The following is a 23,857-nucleotide window of genomic DNA, read 5'->3' on the forward strand; positions in this document are numbered from 1 at the left end:
ATTTGGATGAAACTCAAATACATTATCTTGTAATTCAAGCCTTAGTTGAATCAACCAAGAAGATTGCATCAAAATGGACTTCAAGCAAAATCGCATGGTCAAGATTGTTTCCCAAAGACTACATTTGGCCAAGACAACTATACCATGAAGAGTCTATATTCAACTATGTTCTATGAAGATTAAGATAGCACTCATCCATTAGCATTTGAATTGGAATCAAACTTTTGTAATCATTATCCCTTAAGGCTAAACTTATGCCTATAAGTAGGCAAGGCCATTCACTTATTTCATTGTCCCTCACTTTTTATTCCTCTTTTCTTATATTCTTGTTTTGTTTCTTTAGTTTTCTTAGTTCTTTTCTTTTAGTTCTTAGTTATCAGTTTAAGTAATAGATTTGCCAATAACAAAAGTTGTTTTTCTATAGTTTTCAATATAAGTATTCTTTTCTCAAAATTCTTCTTTACTTTCAGTTCACATTATTGTTATTTTAATCTAAGTTTTTGGCAATCATTCTTGTTCTTCTAGTTTAATTTGTTTTTATACAACCTTTGTTTTCTAAATTCTCTTTTATGTAAGATTAGTTTTGGCCAATGCTATATTTTTCTTACAAGATTCGGTTAAAGCAATCTTAGTTTTCAATACTTTATTTATTGCTTACATGTTCGGCAATCTCCATTCTTCATTATTTTTCAAAGTTTTCAATCTGAGTTCTTTTAGAGTTAGTTTGGCTACCATCTCATACTTTCTAAAGTGATAGTTGGTTACGTAAAGATTTAGGCCTACATTGCTTTCAACATTTCATTCTTTGCTTTTACAAATCAACCTAAGTTTCCATTTGCTTAGATATAAAAGATTAGGATTTTGCCATTGGTACTTGAATCCACCCAACATTACAATCTATAATCCTATGGAGGATGATACTTGAATATTTATCACTTTATTTCTTGATCTATGCACTTGCAGATATTGCAAAAAAAGGCAATCAAGATTTTGGCATCATTGCCAGGGATTATAGCAGTGTTTTCAATTCAATATCAATAAAGATTTTCTAACCTTTTGTAATCTAAACCCTTACTTTTTCTTTGCTTTATCTTGTTTTGATCTTTTCTTATTTGTATGCATAGTTTGAAAAGTACAAAACTATCTCCAATTGATCAAGCGAATGAAAGAATATTCAGACAAAAGAAAAAAGAGCAATCAACACCACCTACATTTACACCAATAGCAAACACAAACAATAAAGCTCAAAGAACTCTGAAGGATTATATAATCCCTGATGCTGAGCAAATGACTTCATGATCAAGCCTTCGATAATCTAAATGGTCCAAACTTCTGTACAATTTGACAGGCTACTAGTTGATGACCCTAACCTTCATCTTTATAATTTCTTAGAATTATGAGATACTTTTGGATATAAAGATGTTTTTGATGAGATAATTCAACTAAGACTTTTTCCTTTTTCTTTTAGGAACAAGGTGAAGAGTTGGTTGTCTTTATTATCATTAGGTTCCATTACAACTTAGGATGACTGGTTATAAAAATTTATTGCAAAGTTATTTCCACTAGCCAAGACAACCATGTTCAGAAATGAGATCACCACATTTTTATAAGTGGAAGGAAAAAATCTATATGATGCTTAGGAGTGATTTAAAGAATTATGAAAGAAGTGTCCACACCATGGACTACCCCAATGGCTTCAGATCTAGATTTTCTACAATAGTTTCACTTCGACCATGAGAACCATTTTGGATTCAGCTATTGGAAGAGCCATCATAGGTAAAACTGTTGAGGAGGCCCATGACCTAATTGAAGATGTGGCCATTAACAACTACCAATAGGGCATGAAGAGAAAGGTAAACAAGAAATCTACTAGTCTTTTTGAGATTGATGTCATTACCTCCATAAACTCTTAATTGGTTGCTTTAACCAAAAAGATGGAAGCTTTAAGGTCCCAATCTCAAACCAACACTATCAATGCAATCCAAAACCCATTTGTTTCATGTGATATTTGAGAAAACCCCTATTCAAGTGATAAGTGTCAATTTAGAGTAGAACCAGTCCAATTCGTCCAACAATCCAAGCTCACCTACAACCCTTACAATAATACCTACAATCCAAGCTAGCATAACCACCCTAATTTTTTTTAGAATCAACCCAACCACCAATCCACCACCAAAACAACAATTTTCACCCCAATCCACAACCCTTTAACCTACCCCAAGAAAAGAAATCCAATTTTGAAGAAATGTTGACCCAATTGATGTAAACCAATAATGCCAACATTCAAAGCCAAGTTGTATCAATAAAGAATCTTAAAAATCAAATAAGTAAACTAGCCCAAGCCATAACCAATCGCCCTATAGGAACCTTGCTCAATAATACCGAGTCAAACCTAAAAGACAAGGCAAGGAAGCTTGTAATGCAATCTACACATTTAGGAATGACGAAATGGATGATGAAGATGATGAAGATGAGATAATGGATGACCCTGTGATCGTAAACCTTCCAAAATATATATAAAAGTTAATAAAATATATAATTTGGTTCGGTTTTTTTTTTGCTTTTCACTTTTTTATCTAAAATCCAATCCGATCCTAATATATACATTTAATATCCGAACTTAATCATAACTAAATAAGAAAAAATATATATTGAAACCAAACCAAACACTATAGTTCAAATCGATTTTCAAATTTTTTGGTTTTTTTTCTCGCTCCTAATAATACATAACCTAACCATGAAAATTACTGTCCAATATGGCTTGCATCCAATGTTGCTTGACTCTTATTTCAATTAGACAAACCAAATCAAGATTTAATCTTTGAATTATATCTATTACATCTTTTCCTTTTAGAGCTGCATCCATTTTCCTTTTTCAATCACAATTGAAATGTGACAAATTGGTATTAGAACTTTGAAAGATCCAACCATGGAAAGAAGCTATATCAGAGGATGAAGTGCTTGATATCCTAAAAGAGTAAGTTCAAGCTTTGCAAATTATGGTGAATGAATATATAGCTGCAAAATCAAGGGTGTTGAAATGGTTGGAAGAGCAAAATAAAATCTTGGAGGCCAAGTTGGACAACATTGGAAAAGCATTGATGCCAAGTTGGATAAGCAATGGGAGCAAATCCACCGAGTGCTTGAGTTGTTACAATCACAAGGAGTAGTACAAGCTTCATCTGAGATATATGGTATCACCAGCAACCATCCAACCTCAATGTTACAACTCAAGAAAAAGGTCATGAACCAAGAAGATTTTTTAATAGCCAAATAGGACACTTTCAAGAAGTTCCTAGTTGTTCACAGGCCAATCTTGGATGTTTCCGGTGAAGAAGGTGACAATGATGCATTCAAATCATTGGTTATAGATGCTAGTTATGAAGAGTAACTAATACTTTCAAGAAGTTCCTACCGGTGAAGAAGGTGATGATGATGCATTCAAATCATTGGTTATAGATGCTAGTTATGAAGAGTAACTAATATTTTGACCAAGGATACTTCGCAAATTGTGGCTGATTTGCTGAAAGAGTTCGGGAACCATATTGAGTATGCAATAGAGTGAACCAAAGAGGCTCAAAAGTGGTATAATGAAAGGGCATTGCCAAGCTTTGGTCCAGGTACATGGTACATTAGAGAAAGGCAGTGGACTTGTGCACCAATTCCACCAGCTTTTGTGGACAAGAGGGTGGAAATTATGGATTAATCCATCATTAAAATCAGTGGACTAGAAAGATGGACTTGGGATCCTGGTAAAGCTTTCGTTATTAACAACAATGGCTGCAACAATAAGGAAAATATTAACTTTTGGTTTACAGAATTTATCCAATTTCGCTTTTTTCTATCATTCCTTATGTTAAATTTATTGCTACTGCCAACTTTGGCCCCAAAGCCATTCAAAATCGGGTGCTGAGCCTTCAGGTTGTGTGGAACTTGCAAAACATGTTAGTAAGAGTTGCCCAAACCTTCGATTTTGTGGATTGATGACATTTGAGATGCTTGATTATTCATCAACATTAGAGAACTTTAAGACTAACAAATTGCAGCAGTGAGGTCTGCAAGGTTCTTGGAATACCAAAAGAGCAATGTTAACAAACAATGGGAATGTTTGGCGACTTTGAGCAATCTATTGAAATGGGAATTCATGAAGATAGTCAGAACAAGGCTAAGCTTGATAACTTTTTTAGGTAATTTTCTACCAAGGATGGTAATGAGATGATCAGCTTGAGGGAATATATGACCCAAACGAAGGGGGGCCAGAATGACATCTATTACATCACTGGTGAGAGTAAAAAAGCTGTCGAGAACTTCCCTTTACTTGAGAAGCCAAAGAAGAGGAGTTATGATGCCCTTTGTATGGTTGATGCTATTAATGATTATGCTGTTGGTCAGCCATTTCATCACATTTTAGCTGTTGGACATGCAGAAACTAAGGGATTTTCCAGCATTACGACTGTTGTCTCGAGAACAAATGAACCAATTTGCAAGTTGGTGCAGCAGCTCTCTAAGCTAGTAGGTTTGCCTGAGGTGCAGGATCTTACTCCCTTGCCCTTTGCTGAACGAGAATTGAAGTTGATAAAGATTGCTGTGAACGCCACTCGACCGGATGTCCTCAACATTTCCAACATTTTTAGAAACAAGTTTGCAATACAAAATTGCTGGTGCCCTGTGGTATATGTGAGGATTCATTCTGAGATTGTTAAAAGCAAGGAAATGTGCAATCAAGCCATTCTCATCTGTTGTTCGTGGTCTGCGTAAGATGAAAATTGTTGTTGAAGCAAAAACATTGCTACTGAAAATGATAGCAGAGAGCCCACCCCCTGGAAATGCAATTTTTAATTTAGTTGTCATCAATGGCTATTTGAAAGCTGGAGATATGGACAAAGTAAAGGAGGTGATAAAACTGATTGAGGATATGGGTATGAAACCTGATGTTACTGTTGTGATGAGTGGTTATATGAATGGTGGTTTTTATAGTTTGGGGTATGTTAGTTCTGACACTGAGCAAGCAGTCGATTACCTCATGGCCAAGGTAAAGAAGGTTAAGTTGGTTGGTCACCGTTTTGATCCTTGGGGACAAGGATCTGCTAAAGAGGAGGGTAATGTGATGAAATGACTGTTCGCAATTAATGGCAAAGCAGAAATGGAAGTTTACAGAGAAGCTGGGGTTAATCAGTATGCAAGTGAGTTGAAGAAAGTGGAAATTCAGGAAAGTATGGAAGAAGCTGAGCTTAAGATAGTGGAATTAGGAGCTGAAATAGAAGCCGATGATGAGGCAATAGCTGGATTGGAAGCTGATTATAAAGCAGTAGCAGAATGGGGAGTTGACTGTGAAGAAACAGTCAATGATTTTGGTACAACAGCTGTCATAGCGTTTGTTATGGTGCTTGTCATTTTTGTTGGTATTTACAAAGCCTTGACAATTTCTGTTTTGGAAATTATGTCACGTGTTTAGCTTTATATAAGAGCTTCCCTGTTATGGAAATTTACAACTTTTCTCTCTGTTCTTTTAACCCTGTCTCATTCTTCTGATCTATTTTCTCATCTTTTACTTTCTAGTCCTTTCTTTTTCTGTTTTCCTTCTTCAGTCACAATTGATCTGGGACAGAAATAAAGGAATCTCTTTGGAACATCTTAATTAGTATTAAACATTTATGATAAGAAGTATAGTTAATTCTCTCTTGAATATTCGAATTCTGGTGTTTTAATTTCTAGAAGATATGTTAATGATGGGATGGAATCAACAAGTACATTGCTGCATTTTGCCTTGGCGATACGGTTCCAGCTGTAGTTATTGTTGATGATTTTAGAGATTTCTTCGATGGAAGGTATTTTATTTAGCTACAAGTCCAACCACCCTTTTTCTAATACCTTATAAATCATCAATACAGATAATTAGGACCCATCCAGACAGATATGGCAAGGAAGGGGAAATATTTACAGTAAGTTTTTAGAGAAGTTTTAAAAAATTTTTAATATAAACGATTTAATTAAAATTTTAATAAAAAAGTTTACACTGATAGATTAATGGAGTTCAAAGAGAATATCAATGATGTATAAAAAAATTAAAAATATCATTTATAATTCAAGTTCGATCGATATTTATTTACCAATCAAAATTCTTTCAAAATTTTTACTAAAAATAATTATTAAAAAATACATCAAAATTTATTACATTTTTTTTTTATTTTAAACACTTCATTTATATAATAAAACTTTTTAATTTATCTATTTTTATTTTTAATTTTTATTTTTATTTAATCATTGAAAGTTTCACAAATTTCATTTCAGAAACTTTAGTGAAAGTCTACCGCCTCTTCGGAAGAGACTTGGCAATGGTTCGGACTCTAGCTTTGTGTCACCAATCACAATGCAATAATTCATGCAAAGTACATAAATTTTCACTGGAAAAATGCTTCATGAACTTGGGGTTAATGAGAAATACTAATTGGAGTTCAACGTATGCACAGTACAAAAGGGCCTTGCAATCTTTTATTATCTGATAGGAACCATGGGGACTCTCCAAGGCTGCTATCTATCTACAAGAGCTGGATTCCTGCTATTTTTACAGTCAGAGGTTTGTGTTTTGAATTTTGAAGTCCCCTAATCTTTGTTTCTGATAGGCTATATAGCAGGTTGATGTGTCTGATAAAGCATCTGCTGTGGCTTAATTTTATTTTGGATTTTCTTTTCTCATCTGTTTTTTCGCAATTTTTTTTCTTGCTCTTAGTTTTTTTTTTTTTTTTTTTTTTTTTGCCAAAGGTGATGGTGCCGTATCGTTTCTTTTGAAATATAACAGCTATTCAGAAAATGGCTGCTCCAAAGCTTTGCTTGGTGATAATGCTAAATCAATTATCAAGTGTAACATGGTATTATCATGTCATTTGATATTTTATATTGTATTATTGATATGATATTATAAATTTTAAAAAATAAATTTTAAAAAATAAATTTTATTAACGAGATTTATAACATGATATTTAACGGTTGATATAATATTATTATATCAATATATTGTTAAAAATTAAAATTGGACAGCAAAGAAATATTTATGTAAATTTTAATAATTTAATGATTATTTTAAAAATACGATTATGATTTAATGATCAAAGATGCAATTTATCCAATTGTTTTTTGGGAGTTGGATCAGCGTTAATCCTAAACAGTATGCTACTTGGACTTTTTTATGCACACAACAAAAGGCAGTAAGTCGGTTACAAATAATTAAAGTGAAGGTGATTCACACATTATTTACTTGCAGTTACATTTTTCGGGTTAACTGTTAAGCAACAAACTCTTGTCTGATACTCGGGCTCACAGAATTCTCCTCCAAGATCATCACAAGCCTCTCCTAAGAAGACCCTCAAGTATTAACCATATGTCAAAGGAAAGGCAACTGCAAAATTTAACGTCTCAAAAACAACCAAGATTATCTAAAGATATTACATATTGGGACTGTTGTACTCCAAGTATTCTCTCTCAATCTGCTCTGAAGCATTCTTATCCTATTGCTTCGAGCTTCTGGCCTTAGCTTCACTTAAGGGTACATCTCAACATCCCAAGCTTCTCATCCAATAGTCTCACATACCTCAGCTGGAAAAACGCTACAATAAACCACTTTCGGAGTTAAGCAAGTCGCGGCAAATAGACGACGAAGCCAATAAAAGTTGGTGGAGGGTAGCTGTAATCAACTGTTGAGTTGTCCTGTGCAACAGGTGTTGCTTAATTTGTCGGGGAACATCGAGGAGTCTGCACTTTTAGCATGGATCTCCATGGCAGGACAAGGTTTTGGTAGATGTAAAGCTCAAGGCTGCCAGCATTTTTTAGGGGATATTTTATTGCTGGATTTAGAGCATCCAAATATATAAAGTTCTTTTGATTAATGACATTAATAGATAAGATAGATGCCAATTTTTCCTTTTTTTCACAAGGTATATATCTAGTTTGACTAAGAATGTGGTGGTGACGCCTCCACAGCTCTCCAATCCGCTTAGAGTTTTCCGATACTTAAATAAGTAGTGTGAAGTCTGATTATTATTTTGAATTATTTTAACACACCATAAATACAATGATTGATTTTTTAAGAATATTTTGTGTTTTTCGTACATGTAATTTATGGTTCTCAGAAAGAGACGAATTTGCGACACAACCTCAATTGCCATGTCGTTTTAGAATAGGTTACATACTTCCATATAGAAAAAAGAAGTTGAAAATGTTATTTGAACTTAGCTAATAAGAAAAAGAAGTTGAAAATTGATATGTACATATTGAAGATTCTTGTAAATTAATTAATCGCCCTAAAATTCTGCAAATTAAAGCTGTGCATCTTTTTTTTATTTTTTAATTTTTTTTGCAAATGCCAAAGCATTGGAAATGAAAAAGATGGACTAGAAGAAGCATAAACAGCATTTTAGCGAGGATGTAAGGGCAAGCTTAACAGTGACTAGCCTCCGCAACCCATGCTTTTGGAGCATGCTAAAACTTCTGGTTCCGGCTGCCGCTCTACTTCCCTACCCACTACATTATTTTCCTCTATTTTTTCATGCTCCCTTAGGCATAGAAATTGCATGAGGATACGTTTTGAATGATTTCTCACACTATTGCAAAGATAAAACTGAACTAATTTAGAAAACATAAATTAAGCATTACAGAGAAAACATGAATAATTTAGAAGCTTAGAGCATGGATAAACTTTCTTTCCGCTTCCATTGCCGTAAGCAGTTGAGGACCAATATATGCCATGCAGTTCTGTCAACTAGAGTTCTTGTCGCTACAAAGAAAAGTCGATATCCTACTCGAGTCTGAAAGTCTATTGACCTAACTACATTACTTTAAAAAAAAATACAAAACAAAACAAAATGCTACTCTTGTTCTCAGTCAACTACAAGTTCAAGATAGCCATGAAAAATACATTCAAATTCAATCCGACTCCATCAGAAACTACTAATAATTTTTTTTTTTTCAAAATAATGTATTATACATCTCATTTTTCAGGAGAAGACACCTGTTTCCCTATTAAAGCCCACTTGAAAAGGTATTTATAGCAGGATGATTTACAAGTTGGGTAACCAGACCATACTGTTACCAGGAAAGAACCAACAATATGTACGGTGCATTAGTTCCTGTCCGACCAAAAACAGAATCTCAATCCCATCCTTGAAATCCATGAAGAAAATTACTATAACAAGTTGATTTTACTGCAAAAGCACCCGTGATTTTCAAAAAGGTTTTCCCAACATAAAGACAACTATGAAAACCCCACCACAATTAGTTGTTTAAGAACACTATAACGCAGATGTGTCCCGCAGTTATCAGATCAAATAGACAATGTCAGCGTTAGAAATCTCTTTCACAGCCAGTCTTCACTTATAGAATTAGCCATGTATACAATGCCGCAAGCCCAGTTTCAGATGGAGAAAACATTAAGATACTTGAACAGTGCTCAAATGAACCAATAGCCGCATGCGAACAGAATGCCTGGTCTCTTCACATGTTGTAAATAGAGCCACAGCAGCCTATAGACCAAAAGTGAAGTCCAAAAATATCCTATTCCTAGAATCTGCACAGGCTTTAGTATCAACATACTAACATTTCAATCAAAAACTATGCAGCTGGGTTAACATGGGAACAAGCTCATCACTAGAAGGCCTATCAGCAGGCAAATCTGATAGGCATACAACAGCAATTCTCACTGCCATCAGCATCTCATCTTCCTTTACTTCTTCCCCAAGAATACTTTTATCTAGAGCTTCCCATGCCTCCCCTGCCTGCTGTAAATGCCGTAGCCACTGTCCTAAACTCCCTCCACTGTCTGCTTCAAGGAAAATTGGATCAGTGGGATATCTACCAGTCAAGAGAACACCCAATATCATCCCAAAGCTAAAGATATCACTCTTATCAGTATACCTGTTGGAATTGAAACTATCCATCTTCGTTAGAACAAGCATGTGGTTTAATTCAAGAGGTGTTTCACATATTAGAAATAGCATCATTAACTAATGATGTTCAGTTAGCAAAACATTGAGACTTTTTGTTTCATAATAAGGAGACATGAAAGCAAGGAAAAAACAGAAAATAATAATGCACAGTCCAATCTCAATTGCCTTATATCAATTTTCCATTTTACTGCAGCAAGTCTGCCAGGAAAACAAAAGAGCAGTGGTTCCAAAAATAGCATGCATTATTAAGTTCCAGTAGAAGACTGGAAAAACATCAAGGGACCTATGAATAAGACCAATATATGCAAATTTCCAAAGCAGTTATCTAAAATTTAATTTGTTATCATCTGTCATAGTGAAATTTGTTTGTTATGCATATATTGTGTATTAGAAACTGAAACAACTACAATATCTGCAACAAGCTCCACACTATTAATAAAATCTAAAGATGCCATAACCAGATTCCTGACAATTATAATCCTTATGAAGGAATAGGGATATCAATATGGAGCTACCGACTGCAGCCAACCACAAGTCACACCACAGCTCAAGCAAAGATGCAGTAACCTTTAAATAGCAGAATACTTTCAGTACCTGCAGTTCTGGAAACACTCCGGTGCACCGTAACCTGAAGTTGCCCTATCTATATTAGGCATGCGCTTAGCCAAACCACAATCTGCCAGCCTTGGTTCAAATTCAGCATCTAACATCACATTTGTGGGCTTCAAGTTGTAGTGCAAAATCTGAGGGATGCAAGTAAAGTGAAGATATTGAAGAACCTTAATCACTCCGACAGCAATCCTGAGCCTGACATCCCATCCAAGCTGCAGCTGATTTCCCCTAACTCTATTCATTGCATCCTCAAGGCTCCCCGTTGGCATATAATCATAAACCAAAGAAAACCTATCAGATTCACCAACATAAGCCCTTAAACTCATCAAATGCCTGTGTCTCAAGGTAGCAAGAACCTCCAGTTCTTGTTGTATCCTTCTCTTCACGGACTTTCTCTGCCTTTCCGGTGAACCACTATCAAAGGGCTCAAGGACTTTGACTGCAACAGTGAGCCCATTATCAAGAACTGTTTTATAGTACTTGCCGTTGGAGCTCGATCCTAGCAACTGATTCTCATTTGCAAGAGCTGATTGCAGAGTCTTAGAAGATATTTTCGGGGAAAATATAACGGGACCTTTGAGGATTGGGGTTTGATTCATGAACCGAACCGCAAATTTGATTAATACAGCAAAAAGAACGGCTCCAATCAACCCAGTTAGAATTCCTAGCACAATGCTGAGAATTATCCTTTCGAGTCCAATCTTGAGTTCTTGAGGCCTAGAAGGTGAAAGAGGCTGATAAGAGAGGTATCTAATGAGCCTTTCTTTGCATTCTACAGTTGTTTGGTGAAAGCAAAGAAGAAGCAGCAGCAAAAGCAAAGAGAGAGTGCAACTTCTTATTTTCTCCATAGAAGCAAAAAGCAACGAACAAACATCAAAACCGTGAAAAATAAAGAGAAACTGAAGATATGGACAGTTCTTCTTTCTTATCTTAAAGCTTCAAATCCACCATAGCTAAAAATCCAAAACCCCATAAAAAGTGCTCCATGTTTCTTCAGCATCCTACAAAACAAAACAGAACAGAACAGAACCCAAAGGAACTTAAATTTCCTACACAAGTAGTTCAAAAACTGGGACTTTCTTCAATGTTCCAACTTATTTGGACACAGAAATGACAAGGAAACCCTCCAGAGGTACCTTCGAGCAATTGAATCTGGATGAGTAACAGATAAAAATCAAAATTTTTTCAACCCAAAATCTTCAAAAGAAAGACGCAAAGAATCATTTCGTCCCTGACTTTTATTTGCGCCATGACCTGAAACTCCAGACGAATCTAATCTTCAAACTTAAAACCAAAAAATAAAGATTGTACCCAACTTAAGCAACAGAGCAAAAACCAAAAGAGAAACGTTTCTCACATTCGACAGAGAAATTTGTCTTTAAAGTATTAACAACATCAGATGAAAACCCAGTTTTTATTTTCCCTCTCAAAGCCTGACTAAACTCCAAAGCTTCGAAGATTTCCCAGTCAAAGAGTAAGCAAACTTAGAAAATTATTAGTCGTTTTCTAACATTTTTTTTTGTTTAAATTTTCTTAACCAATAATTGCTTTCATTGGGCTTCAAAACATCATAACAAAAAAAATCAAGCTCTAACTGTTTCCTTTCTTCACTACCATAAATAATTCTAACTAAAATTTTTCTAGTCTTGAAAACAAAAAAAAAAAAAAATTCAACAACTTTGTTTTGGTTTGTTTTTCTCTCTCTAATCCTAAAATAGGGGCCAAGCCAAGGAGGACCATTTTTCTCTGCTCTTCTCTTCCCGCCTCAGAGTGCAGGGCAGGGGGTGGGGTCCAGTGCCATGTGGGCGGAAGCATTGCTATCCGGCCGATGGCGAGACATCGAAGTGTGTGTGACAAGTACCTGGGAGAATCGTGAGCGTTGGTTGGGAACCCTACGGTAATTTGTGCGGTGTGGCTTTTCGTGACTGACTGACTGTATTATACAAATGGAACAGCACTCTCTTACGCTTATGGTGCGATTAGTAAAGTTTCATTTGCTAAGATTGTGAGTTTTTATTTTATTATATATTTATTAATTTAAAAAAATGAAATGAATAGACCTTAATTGTTGAAATTTTAAGATATCTCTTTTAATATTTATCATCTAATTCATTTAAATATGTACTTATTATAAATTACATTATTTAATAAAAATTTTAATAAATACAAAATATTACATAATGTTAACATTTAATTATATTAAAATAAAATTTCATAATTTTAATTTCTATAATAAAATTCAAAGAAATTTCAAAAAATTATTGTTATTTTTTAGTGAAGTTCAAATTTTATTTAAATACTATCTTATAAAAATATCATTTCGTATTTTTATATTTGAAATTATTTAAAATTAAATGTTGATTACAAGAACTAGAAGTTTAATTTTTTACTAACAACCACACCGTTGTTAATTATAATAATTAGTAAATTACTGCCACAATTCTAAAATTTGATAGCTTAGGACCGCCAAAAAATAATAATAATAAAACATCCATTGAATTGTAAAAATAGTAGAAGTAATGAACTTATAAAAAAAAAAAAAAAGGTCGTTATCTATGAAATATAATTAAAATTTTACTTAAATTTTTATTTTTTATTATAATCAATTAATCTTTAATATTATTTACATTTAATTAATTTTTTATTTGAATGAAAAAATTTAACACTATAATTTTTTTTATCAATTAAAATAAAATTACTTATAACATCAATAAAATAAATAAAAATTTACTACGTAACACAATTAATATATATGAAAATTAAATAAAATAAAAATATTTGTCTTTTCTATTTTCTCTAATCATCTCTTTTTAAAATCTCTTTAAAAACTCAATTAACTGTAATTAAAAAATTGGTTAACTAAATTTTGTCCCTTGATTAAATTTCATCTTTAAGAATTCAATTAAATCCAATAAAAAATTAAATATTTGATTAATTGTAATTAAATATAAAAAACTTAGTAAAAAGGAGAAAAAAGTGGGGAAGAGAAGAAAAAGTGCATAAATTTGCTCTTCATGCGTATCCAAACAATTAAATTGCAGGCACAAGAAAGTATCACTAAGACAAATTTACAAACATAGAATTGACCTAAAATATCATCCTCAATCAACGGCTCCACAAACATAACACATTGCATTACTTAGGCCGCCCCTGTAAATCTTCGCTTCAAGCTGATCACAGCTCAAGGTGATAGGCCATTCTTATACAACCTTGAGGTATCCATGGGGCAGGCAAGTACAACCTGCCACTCTCCACTCTCCTATAATCACCCCCAAACACTGGCGACATCCATTTCAATTAGAAGCAGCTCTTGAATTTATAGATATAATAATTACACAAAATGTTAATACATTTTTCAAATTTCACACTTCAGGTTCAATTCATACTTCCCATTTGGTTTTTCTGTTTCTTTCTTTCGTGGAAGTTACCCGTTTGAGTCTGATAATAAAGCAAGGACCTCAGTATCATCAAAATTGGATTCTACTGCAAGCTCAAGAGGGATTTTACCTTCCGTATTTAATGCCTGTGGATTTGCTCCCCTGCAGAAAACCATAAGCAATCTTTGTAACATTCCAAATAGGGCCAAGTCTTTTGTATGTGTGTGTGTGTGCACGCGTACATGCACGTGCGTGTGTGCATGCACACGCGAGAGAGAGAGAGAGAGAGAGAGTTCCGTAGATGAGTAATCTACTATCAAAGGAAAATTACATATAGAGCGTGCACATAAGACGAGCCATATTAAAACAAAAATTCAAGAAAACTGCTATGAAAACAATGCAAATATAACCATTATGTAGCAAGGATCCTCAAATCACCTGGCAAGGAGTAATTTAGCAAGTGCAGCTTTGCCTTTGAGAATACATCGATGAAGTGGCATTTGACCTCTTGAATCCATTGCATTTATATTTGCTCCATATTGTAATAGAAGTTCAAGCATGCCAATGTCTGTGGTTTCACATGCAAGGTGAAGTAAGGTGCAACCATCTAAATCATCCATGGATTGGCCCTCACTGCTGCCCCTCAAGTTGAAAGAATTAGCAGAGGATCTGTCTGATGAATTCCCTGTTATGTAACTGGAGTTATCAACATTTGAATGTTCTTGCAGTAGCATCACTTTGGCAAGGGTTAACGAAGACCCAGAAGATTGTTCATACACTGCATTCACATCTGCTTCACAATTAACAATATAACGGTATACAGCCTTCTTGTCATTGGCATGAACACCCTCCCATATTTGTTGTGCCACTGAATGACGATGTTGCTTGTCTTTCGGCTTCCGAACAAAAAGCTTTTCTGCATACTGAGACCAAAAAGAAAAAGGAAAATTCCTTTAATTGTTTACAGACATCAGATAATTATAAATTTTTTAAAAATAAGTTATTTTTTTAAGCCTAAGAATATGCTCAGGCTTTCACGAATCATCAAATTTAAAGCACAGCACCAATGATGTATTTGATTGGAGTTAATGGGAAGGAGATGGTCAACCCTTCCACTCCATCCACAACATCACCTTAAGCCTATCTTTAAGACATAAAAGAAAAGAAATCAAAAACAAGAAGAGGGTACAAGTGGCATTCAAAGTAGAATGCAAATCATCAAGTTGTTGACAGCTTACTTGTTAAATTTAAGTTGAAGCAGTCACAGGTAATTATTTGCTTTGCTTAAGTTCTAGAATTAATACTGTTCAGCTAACCCCCCAAAATCTAATTTATATCTGATATCATGCATATGTTTGCCTTGTGAGCCATAATTAAAAATTTAAGGAAAACAAGATCATCTTCTGTAGTAACCCATCGGCAACTATCTAAATAATAAAAATTTAACGACTAGAGTAGAAGAAAAAATGCTAAACCTTTGCATGAATGAACTTCTCCTTTACAGATATAGAATCAGAATGACAAGGTTTGCCCGGAAGAAGCAGCTGCGGTTTATCAGACTTGTAAAAGCTTCATCACCAGAATAATGAGCATTAGTGACAAAAGGCAAGATAATCAAGTTTGATTTTATATTATTTATCTTATGTTTAGTCATTAGAAAAAGATTATTTACCCTGTGAGGGTAAGATCAACATGGAAAGCACTTCTTGAATGCAACAATTCCTCCCAAACTGAATTAGCGAAGGTGTTGCCCAGAGATTGAAACAAACTTATAACGGAAGGCTCCCATACTTTTACATCAAGAGTGAGTGACCTAACCTGAAATATGAACCAACAAAAACTTAAGAGCTACATAAATGAGGAAGCAACATTAACATCATTAGCAAGAGATGGTTTTATCCAGCTAAGAGAATTCATTTCAGCAAAAACCAGTCTAGTCCATAGAAATAGCTAATACAAACTCCAACAAGCAAGAGACTAACTGTTCCCTTATTCTCAAATTCCTAATATCCAATCAATGGTAGTTATTCATCCTATTTGTACTACAATGTTCGTTACTGAGAACCATTTATCCTTTAAAAATAAGAAAATCCAAGAGAAAGAGCAATTGGTCAATAAAACATACTATTTTAAGAGATGCAGGATTCTCATAAAGGGATGCATAAAAAGGTCCATATATAATTTATTCAATTTACCTTTGATATGTGAACACCAAGATTACGGTGAACACCAGAACATTCAATACAAACAAGAACACCCAGATTCAAAGATGCCCAATCAGGTTCAGGGGCACCACAATCTGCACATTTATCATTTCCACATACTCTTTGCAGTACATCAATTGGCTTTTCATTTTTTAGACAGGACCTTTGATGTTGTGAAGCTCTTGATTGGCGTTCATTATGTGCACTTACAAGGTTTCTCTCAGAGGTATACTCTTCAAGAGCGGTATGATCAAAATCAGAACTTTCAAATGAACTACTCTCACTGGCAGATCGATGATGACCACTTCCAATGGGACTAGCAGAAAGACACTGAAATATTATTGGAGTATAATTGTCAATATATCAGTAAGGAAATCAACAAGCAAAAATCATGCTACATCTTTAATAATTACCCTCTCAGGAGCCTGAGAACTAAGTAATGAAGCAATAACCCCAGTTATCTTTTCAATCCAATCCATTTGATCTAGTGCACTCTCTGCCTGCACTGACAAGCAGAAACAAACATTATTGAGGATCAATGCCAAATAATAACCCTTAATCCTACACAAGTGCAACATTTTTGGCACCACTATCAGTCAATAGGTTGATCCCAGAAATAAGATAAATAGATAGATATAGATTAACCCCTAATCAGAAACACAGCCTACACCTAAATCATACCTGCAAAGTGTAATTCTTTGTTGGAGAAATTATCCTAAAACAAAACCTCAAATCTGACTGGTCAGCATCAACTTTAATTGTTGATGTAAGCAGGTTCACTGTGTGATGGGCAACAGATTTTTCATCATGTACACCACCATGATAATGAGAAGAAAGCCACCGACCCAATAATCCTGATCCAAGCTCAGAGCTATTTCTCTGACCAGAAAGCTGACTGCTGGACCCCTATTAATACATAAAGAAAAATTATAAGAACATAATAGAGCATTGACCACAAAAGTAACTTCAAGAACCCTATTTCTCAAAGTTTTTCCCAAAGGGGGAGAGTGGGAAGAATCTTACAGATGATTTGCTACACTGCTTACGGTAGTAATACAGCATCCCTCGGCTATCAAGGACAAAAAATCTTCTTTTCCAGTCACCTCTCAGGTTTGATGAACGTTTGGAGAGATAGCCTTGTCGAATGGTTTGAACCTGCAGGAGTAATTTTCAGTTTTAGATGCAGATAGACAGTTACACAGATGCAAAAGCATTAACAGGACTAATAAAATCTCACAAACAGAACTCTGAGATAACTTAGAATCTTCTTTAAACCTTTCCCTTTGCTGCAGATTGCATAACTGCCTCTATCATTTTATGTGAACTTCTACCTATCGCTTGTATACCATCTCCATTAGGAGATCCATTAGAACCATTAGAAGACCATCTAATCTCTCTGTCAACCTGCCTTTTGTACTCCTGCATTCTTTCATTCAAAGCTGCCTGCTCATAGTTGGATCTTTCCCTTGATTGCCGTGCATACGTCAAGACCTGCAGGATGTGCATTTCAACAATTAGCACACAATATAGCATAGTGAAATCACAAATATAGGTATCATCAATAATGACAAGATACAAATTTTCCTTTTGCTTTGGTTTGCTTCAAAGGCCATCCAATTATAAACCAGGACCTAATAACTTGCTATGACAAATCTCTCTAATAACTGATATTTTATTTGGTGTAGGGATATTATTTTTCTTCTTTGTTTGTGCAAAACAAATGGATGAAGAAAAGAGAGCTAATTCAGAGATGTAGAAATATTTGTCTCAGTCTAGAGGAAACTTATGATAACAAACCTGGTTAATATATGGCTCCATTTGATGCAATAATTCATAACCCTACAAATGACAAAAATTCGTAATAAGCAATGCATCATGCATGTGATAGAAACCATGAGAAAGAAATTGAGAAGTTCTGTTATGTGATCACCTGTTTGAAGTAACGAAGATGAGCATCCATAGTCCCACTGACTGCTTCCAGAAACTCAAATCTCGTTTTTGCTTCAACAATTGAAAGAGCAGTAACCTGTAATCATAAACCACAGTATTCTAATTACATGTCTGGAACCACATCTAAAATATCACAGCAACATCAATTTAGAAAACGATCTGCAAGCAATTTACTCACTAGATTAAAACGTGCTTGCTCAAATGTCGACCTCGCATTATGCAGTTCCTAGAACAACTCCAATCATGTCAGAGTATGTAGAAAGTTCTCATCAATATGATAGCTATGTAGGCACGAAATTAGAAACCATCAAGCCATTTGGCAAGATACCTCTTCCAAAACATTGGCAATATCACTCTTCGTACTTTTCCTCAGTGAAAGAAACTTCTCACGAGCCTGCAAGATTATTTGAACTGGTATAATATAACTCTGAATCTGATTTTAGACCAAGCCAAAACATATAAAGTAACATTCAAGAAACATTAATTACATCAAACCAACAAACTGCACTAGCAAAATAATTTAGCTTCTAAAGTACCTGGTCATAAATGAGACTAGCCTTGTCAAAGCGCTTACGTGCTTCCTGCACTAAGATAAGATCTTTTAAAACCAGAAGCAAAACAAATAAAATAGAAGATCTAGAATGATACGCAGATTATTAAATGTCGGATGAACCTATAGCAGAGCAAAAAATAAACAACCTATATTTCTCTTAATAAGACTGTTTTACATAGCAAGAGTTGTTAGGGCTACCCAGCTTCCCTTTTCTTTTTTTTTTTGCCCAAAGAAAAGGAGGACTACCCAGCTTTTAGTTAGTTCCATATCCTCCAACTTTATAGGGCTGCTTAAATCTCATATGCAAGAAGAACTGATGGTTACCTTGACCTCAAGTAAATCAATATTGACAAACTGCAGTAATCTGTCATTCAGCTCGGTTTCAACCTGAGAAAGCAAAGAAAGAAGTTCATAATTTAATATTATTGCAAGTCAATATGATTGGGAAATAAACTATATATAGTGTTGAAGTTCAACATAGTTGCAACATTTGCATTCTCAAAATATTCAAAAGAAAGATCTAATAATTGACATCAGGTCAGTTTTCAAAAATTTTGAGCATTGCAATTTTAAATAGCCATTAAGAAAAAAAATCAACAACAGATTATTTAGTACCAAATTTCTAAGAGATTATCAGTCTTTCAGTAATTATTCTTGAAGCAGCAGTTGTAGAATGTCAAAGAATTGAATTCAACCTAAATCAGTTATCTGAGGTCCTCACTCCTCAGTAATAAATTTGATATTCAGGCTCACAAGATACTTCAGAAATTTACCTGGGATCGAAGAACTTCCTTGTATGTGCCAATTTCTCTCAATGCTATGGTAAACTTGGTCATAACAGGCCCTAAAGGAGGAGAAAATAAGGTTAAATTGCTGCTAAGGTGCCATAAAAATCATAATCAGGCCAGAATATAATCTTCATGTGATGTCAGAACTACAGAACAAAATGAGAAAGTAATAAGAAGGCATTTGGACATCTTATCAGATCAACCCAACAACTATTACAATGGGAAGAATCATTAAAGCAACAATAACAAAGCCACTACCGCTTAAGAATGCCCTATCACTTCAAGGTACATATGTATCAACCAATATTCCAAAAATTACAATAAACAATTTTGGCACAAATATTGAAAAATACATACCTCCAAAAGCCACACTAATAGGGTCATTATGCCCCCCACCAAACATTTCAAGGGCACTTGCAAAAGCAATGTCCTCATCATATCCCTCCCCAAGTCCTTCACTGCAATCAGAAAAAAGATCATGCAAATTAATATTTCACAAACTCATGGCTACAATAGCAAGCAGTAGCAACTACCTCCCCTCCTCCCTCTCCAAAGGTAGAAACCAAAGAAAAAAAAAAGAATAAAAGTCTATTCCCGTTGAAAGCGACAATTATGAAACTAGTTTTACAGTAAGAATAATGAAACTCATAAGTATCAAGCATCCTCGAGTACACAAGTGTGGACTCAACACAGTTTCTATCTATTATTTGAGGGTCGTGTACCAAAGAAAAATAAATAATGCATAAATAAACATTGAAGTTTTTGTTACATTGCAAGGTTGCATTCAGTTTTTGTTTCAGATACTTTCCCACATGTACGGAATGATGTTGAAAAACAAATGAGACTTCCTCAAACTAGAAGAAATTTAAGAACAAACACAGGTTATGACAATTATTTACAAAACTGACACCCCTTATGTTCAAGAAGGATAAATAAACAAACAGTGAGCAAACAATACTTTGCCCATTAATGAAAGACTTATTGGACCATTTCGTTATTTAATTTAGAAACTAAAGCATGGCCATGTCACATTTTCGTACATATATTTCATAAAGCAAAACGGGACCTTGCCCAATAAAAGCAATTAGTAGATTCATAGATACATTTGAAGATCTAGACATACGTGTATTTTCGACATCCTTTGTAAAACCTTAAGCTTCTCTCCCTTAACAACTCGGCACTTTCCTCCATGCATTGTATCTGTCTCACCAAATAAAATAAATAAATTATCAATACATGGTCCACAATTAGCAAAATAGTTATACTGTCTCGTTAAGCTCTAATATCAGTGTCCATCAGACCAATAGTAGGTAACTATGTGTAGAACATAAAATTAACATAACAAGAAAACAAAACTTTACTTTGAAACTTAAAATGAAAATAAAGGAAAAAAACCACAACCATTATTGAATTGGAAGCAAGGAAACAACATGCATGACTTAAATTAGAGAAGTTAGCCAAAATCCATGAGAAACTACAGTTACAATATGTTCTCACTATAACCACGCATAATTGTCAAGGTAAAGAATTTCTTTAAGCAAAATTAGATACTCCATCCCACTACGATATACAATCAGCATTTACCAAGATAAATATGGATGTCAGATTGGCACTTGACAAAGATATTCATGAGTAAAAATTTTACAGGAAACGATAAGTTTCCAAAGTAATTATTCCATTGTTCCAACCCGAATTCATTCTTATCTCTTCCTATTCATGAATGGAACTTAATTAACTCAAAATAATAGCATAACAGGTCATCTGAAAAATCAAAGCCCTGTAGTTTCAAATAATACAACTCATCGGAAACCAGGGATAGATCAAGGATCAGCCTATATCTTATAATCAGTCTTTCAAACCCACCAATTATGGATACCGATCATCAAGCTAACTACCGAACTTCGCTTATACTCCAACTGTGTTTAGAAAAAATAAACGTCCCCAAATCTACAAAAATCTAGTTATAAAAAAACTACAGCTGGTCTAGCTAAATTTTCTGAAGCAGCCAAATGCTGCTGCTTATGCTCCGTTTAGTTAGCTTAGAAATCAAAAGGACAATTTTTCTTTTCTTTAATTTTCTCCAACAACCAAACGCAAACTAAGCACTGAAGTTTACGGAAACGGCAATCAAAATACGCAACCTGAGATAATTCAGATAAATAAGTAAAAAAAAAAAAAAAGATTTAAGATATAAACCTACAATGTCTCCATCTTCCTTCCAGCTAGAACAGAAGGTACGAAGTAAAGAGAAGCGAGAGAGACAGAGAGAGAGAGAGAAAAACCTGCTTGCGAAACATGGGAGAGTCATCGAGCTTAGCGAAATGCATTGTGGAAGCCACGATTATTTCTTCTCTTTACAATAGATCTTAATTACCATTACACCAATGCTCGATCCTTCGCAGAACACAACTAACACCAAAATCTCCTTTTCACTCCGATTTAAACATCCTAAAACCAATAAATAAAAAAGACGCACTCACTTGAGAACTTAATTAACACAGATTATGAGCTTCCAAAGCAAGAAATTCAACTCGATCAACTCTATTCGCATGGATTTCACGGCATTTTAAGTTAACATAATGATATTTTTTATAATTTTTTTAAAACTTGTTTATAGTAATTTTTTCGTTTGTTTTCACTTTCTTTGTACTATTTGTTTTGTGGTTTCAAAACAGCGAAAAAAATAACCGAAAGGAAAACCCTAAAAAGAGCGAACCAAAAAAGTGAAGGGAAGGGAAAGCAAGGGAGGGGGCAAGAAAGCATGAGATTTTGATTAAAAGAAGTGGTGGCTGCTTACAAGGGGGGAGTCTTGTGAAATGAGTGAGAAAAAAAAATTGCTGAAAAAGTGTCCGAGAGTCAGATAGAGACAACAGTCTTAGCTAAAAGCGAAAACACAGACATTAGCCTTCCTCCCTTTTTCTTTTCAGTTTGGTTTCGTTAAGCCAAATTTCAACACTGTCGGTACAACCTACGTCGTTTTAGTATCTTTGGGCTTTTTAACGGTGTCGTTTTAGGGTTGTTCTTGAAAGTTGAAAATTGCGTTACGACTATGGGTTTCTCACAGCGGTTAACCTCCTTTACACAAAAAAAAAAAAAAAAAAAAAAGGGCAAAGAAGGTGAGTACGACTGGAGGAGCGTGTAATGAAATTGTACTTTTAATAGGGGAAGATTGGCCGTTCACGCTCGTTGAGCGAGTGGTTGTAGAGCATAGAAACTGAGAGATGCTTCTGTCACGTAAACTCAGCGGGACCCAAACTGAAACTTCCCTCCTCCATTTTCTAGCTGCTCGTACCAAAATGATTAATCAAAATAAAAATTTTCCGCATTTCTTTAATATATGCTCCAACTTCTTTTTCATTTGTGAAAAAAAAAAAAAACTGAGTCCACTGGAGCTTGCCATTGATGAAAATATCTATTTCATTTGATTAATAAAAAAAAAAAATCGTTTTAAAGTGGGACCTGAAAAATTAAATTTGTGAGGGAAAGGCGATTAGAAATTTTAGCTCAGGTCAGTTCCATTAATTTTAAATTAAACTAATTAATTACTTTATTTTATTTTTATTAATAGGACAGAACTTATAAATGTAAAAAATTAATCCATTGAATTAAATTTAATAGGTTCGATTAATTTTTTTAATTAATTGAATAATAAATATATTTAAATTAAATTATATTTTGAATTTATAATTTTTTATTTTTTAAATAAAATTATTTAATAAAATATCTAAATATTAAAAAATTATATTAAAAATTTTAACAATTTATAAAATTAAATGATTCATTTTTTGTATTTTTTATTTTATATTTGGATTATATTATATTTTGATTAAAATTTTAATTAATTTAATTTTTAAATCAAATTAATCAAAAATTAAAATTTTTTAAAATTATTTTTGTTAATAAATTATTAATTAAATTAAATTAATTTAATTGATTAATTTAATTAAAATCAAATTATGAACATTTCTAACTCAACTACTCAACTAAACAGGGCCCCAAAAACGAGTCGCCCAGATGATGCAGACGAGAATATGAAAACGAAAATGATATTTGTTGGGGGGATTCTAATCATATCATTCTGAGTGCAGAAGTGGGAAGTCCCTCATCTGCCCTGTTTCAAAACGTTGTTGCCAAGCAAAAGGAAGCCTTTTCCTTTCCATTTATTCCCCATTTCCCGTACGTTTTCCGTTTGAGAGTAGATAAATTAATTGCAGCACTTACGCACTTCGCCATACTTATGATCCATTATCAAAGCCAACGATGAGACTACTTTTTTTATTATTACATTTTTTTATAGAGTGAGACCATTTTTATACTTTTATTAATGCACTTACTTGTTACTGCCAGAGATTGGCAGTGTTAGACTAGCTTCGACTTCCTAGCACTGTATCGCTTTGGTCATTTAATACATTAATTAGGCTTAGTTTAGCTGAAA

At 34.0% G+C, this 23,857-nt stretch overlaps 2 protein-coding genes and 1 non-coding gene across 7 annotated transcripts; all 3 read right to left on the minus strand.

Annotated features, from left to right (window-relative positions):
• Positions 1–1,577: 1,577 nt before the first annotated feature.
• Positions 1,578–1,684, minus strand: LOC149518855 (small nucleolar RNA R71). The gene has a single exon (XR_016342553.1). It is a non-coding gene; the product is annotated as a small nucleolar RNA R71 (small nucleolar RNA).
• A 7,245-nt stretch (positions 1,685–8,929) lies between these two features.
• Positions 8,930–12,538, minus strand: LOC111282087 (inactive leucine-rich repeat receptor-like protein kinase CORYNE). 2 transcript variants are annotated; one of them, XM_022870027.2, is made up of 2 exons: positions 10,533–12,538; positions 8,930–9,906 (listed from the first exon to the last, which is right to left on the minus strand). In XM_022870027.2, the coding sequence occupies exons 1-2, from the start codon at positions 11,396–11,398 to the stop codon at positions 9,597–9,599; spliced, it is 1,176 nt and encodes a 391-aa protein (XP_022725762.1). In that variant the 5' UTR covers positions 11,399–12,538; the 3' UTR covers positions 8,930–9,596. The 2 variants fall into 2 exon arrangements, with proteins under 2 accessions (XP_022725762.1, XP_089616997.1); XM_089760871.1 differs by having other exon boundaries at positions 8,930–9,921; positions 10,533–12,255.
• Positions 12,539–13,529: 991 nt separating this feature from the next.
• LOC111282086 (ADP-ribosylation factor GTPase-activating protein AGD3-like) lies at positions 13,530–22,273 on the minus strand. 4 transcript variants are annotated; one of them, XM_089760870.1, is made up of 21 exons: positions 22,220–22,273; positions 21,705–21,870; positions 20,546–20,622; positions 19,780–19,880; positions 19,408–19,478; positions 18,959–19,021; positions 18,618–18,662; positions 18,410–18,475; positions 18,260–18,307; positions 18,062–18,157; positions 17,929–17,970; positions 17,407–17,622; positions 17,155–17,286; positions 16,813–17,037; positions 16,545–16,631; positions 16,123–16,461; positions 15,600–15,745; positions 15,403–15,496; positions 14,366–14,850; positions 14,058–14,089; positions 13,530–13,988 (listed from the first exon to the last, which is right to left on the minus strand). In XM_089760870.1, exons 2-21 carry the CDS (start codon positions 21,747–21,749, stop codon positions 13,975–13,977), a joined length of 2,424 nt encoding a protein of 807 aa, XP_089616996.1. In that variant the 5' UTR covers positions 21,750–21,870; positions 22,220–22,273; the 3' UTR covers positions 13,530–13,974. The 4 variants fall into 4 exon arrangements, with proteins under 4 accessions (XP_089616996.1, XP_022725758.2, XP_022725759.2 ...); XM_022870023.2 differs by having other exon boundaries at positions 13,530–14,089; XM_022870024.2 differs by having other exon boundaries at positions 21,705–22,273.
• Positions 22,274–23,857: the final 1,584 nt, after the last annotated feature.

This window comes from Durio zibethinus, chromosome 5, assembly GCF_047325235.1.
Source record: "Durio zibethinus cultivar Kanyao isolate XHJ-2024 chromosome 5, ASM4732523v1, whole genome shotgun sequence".
Lineage (NCBI taxonomy): Eukaryota > Viridiplantae > Streptophyta > Magnoliopsida > Malvales > Malvaceae > Durio > Durio zibethinus.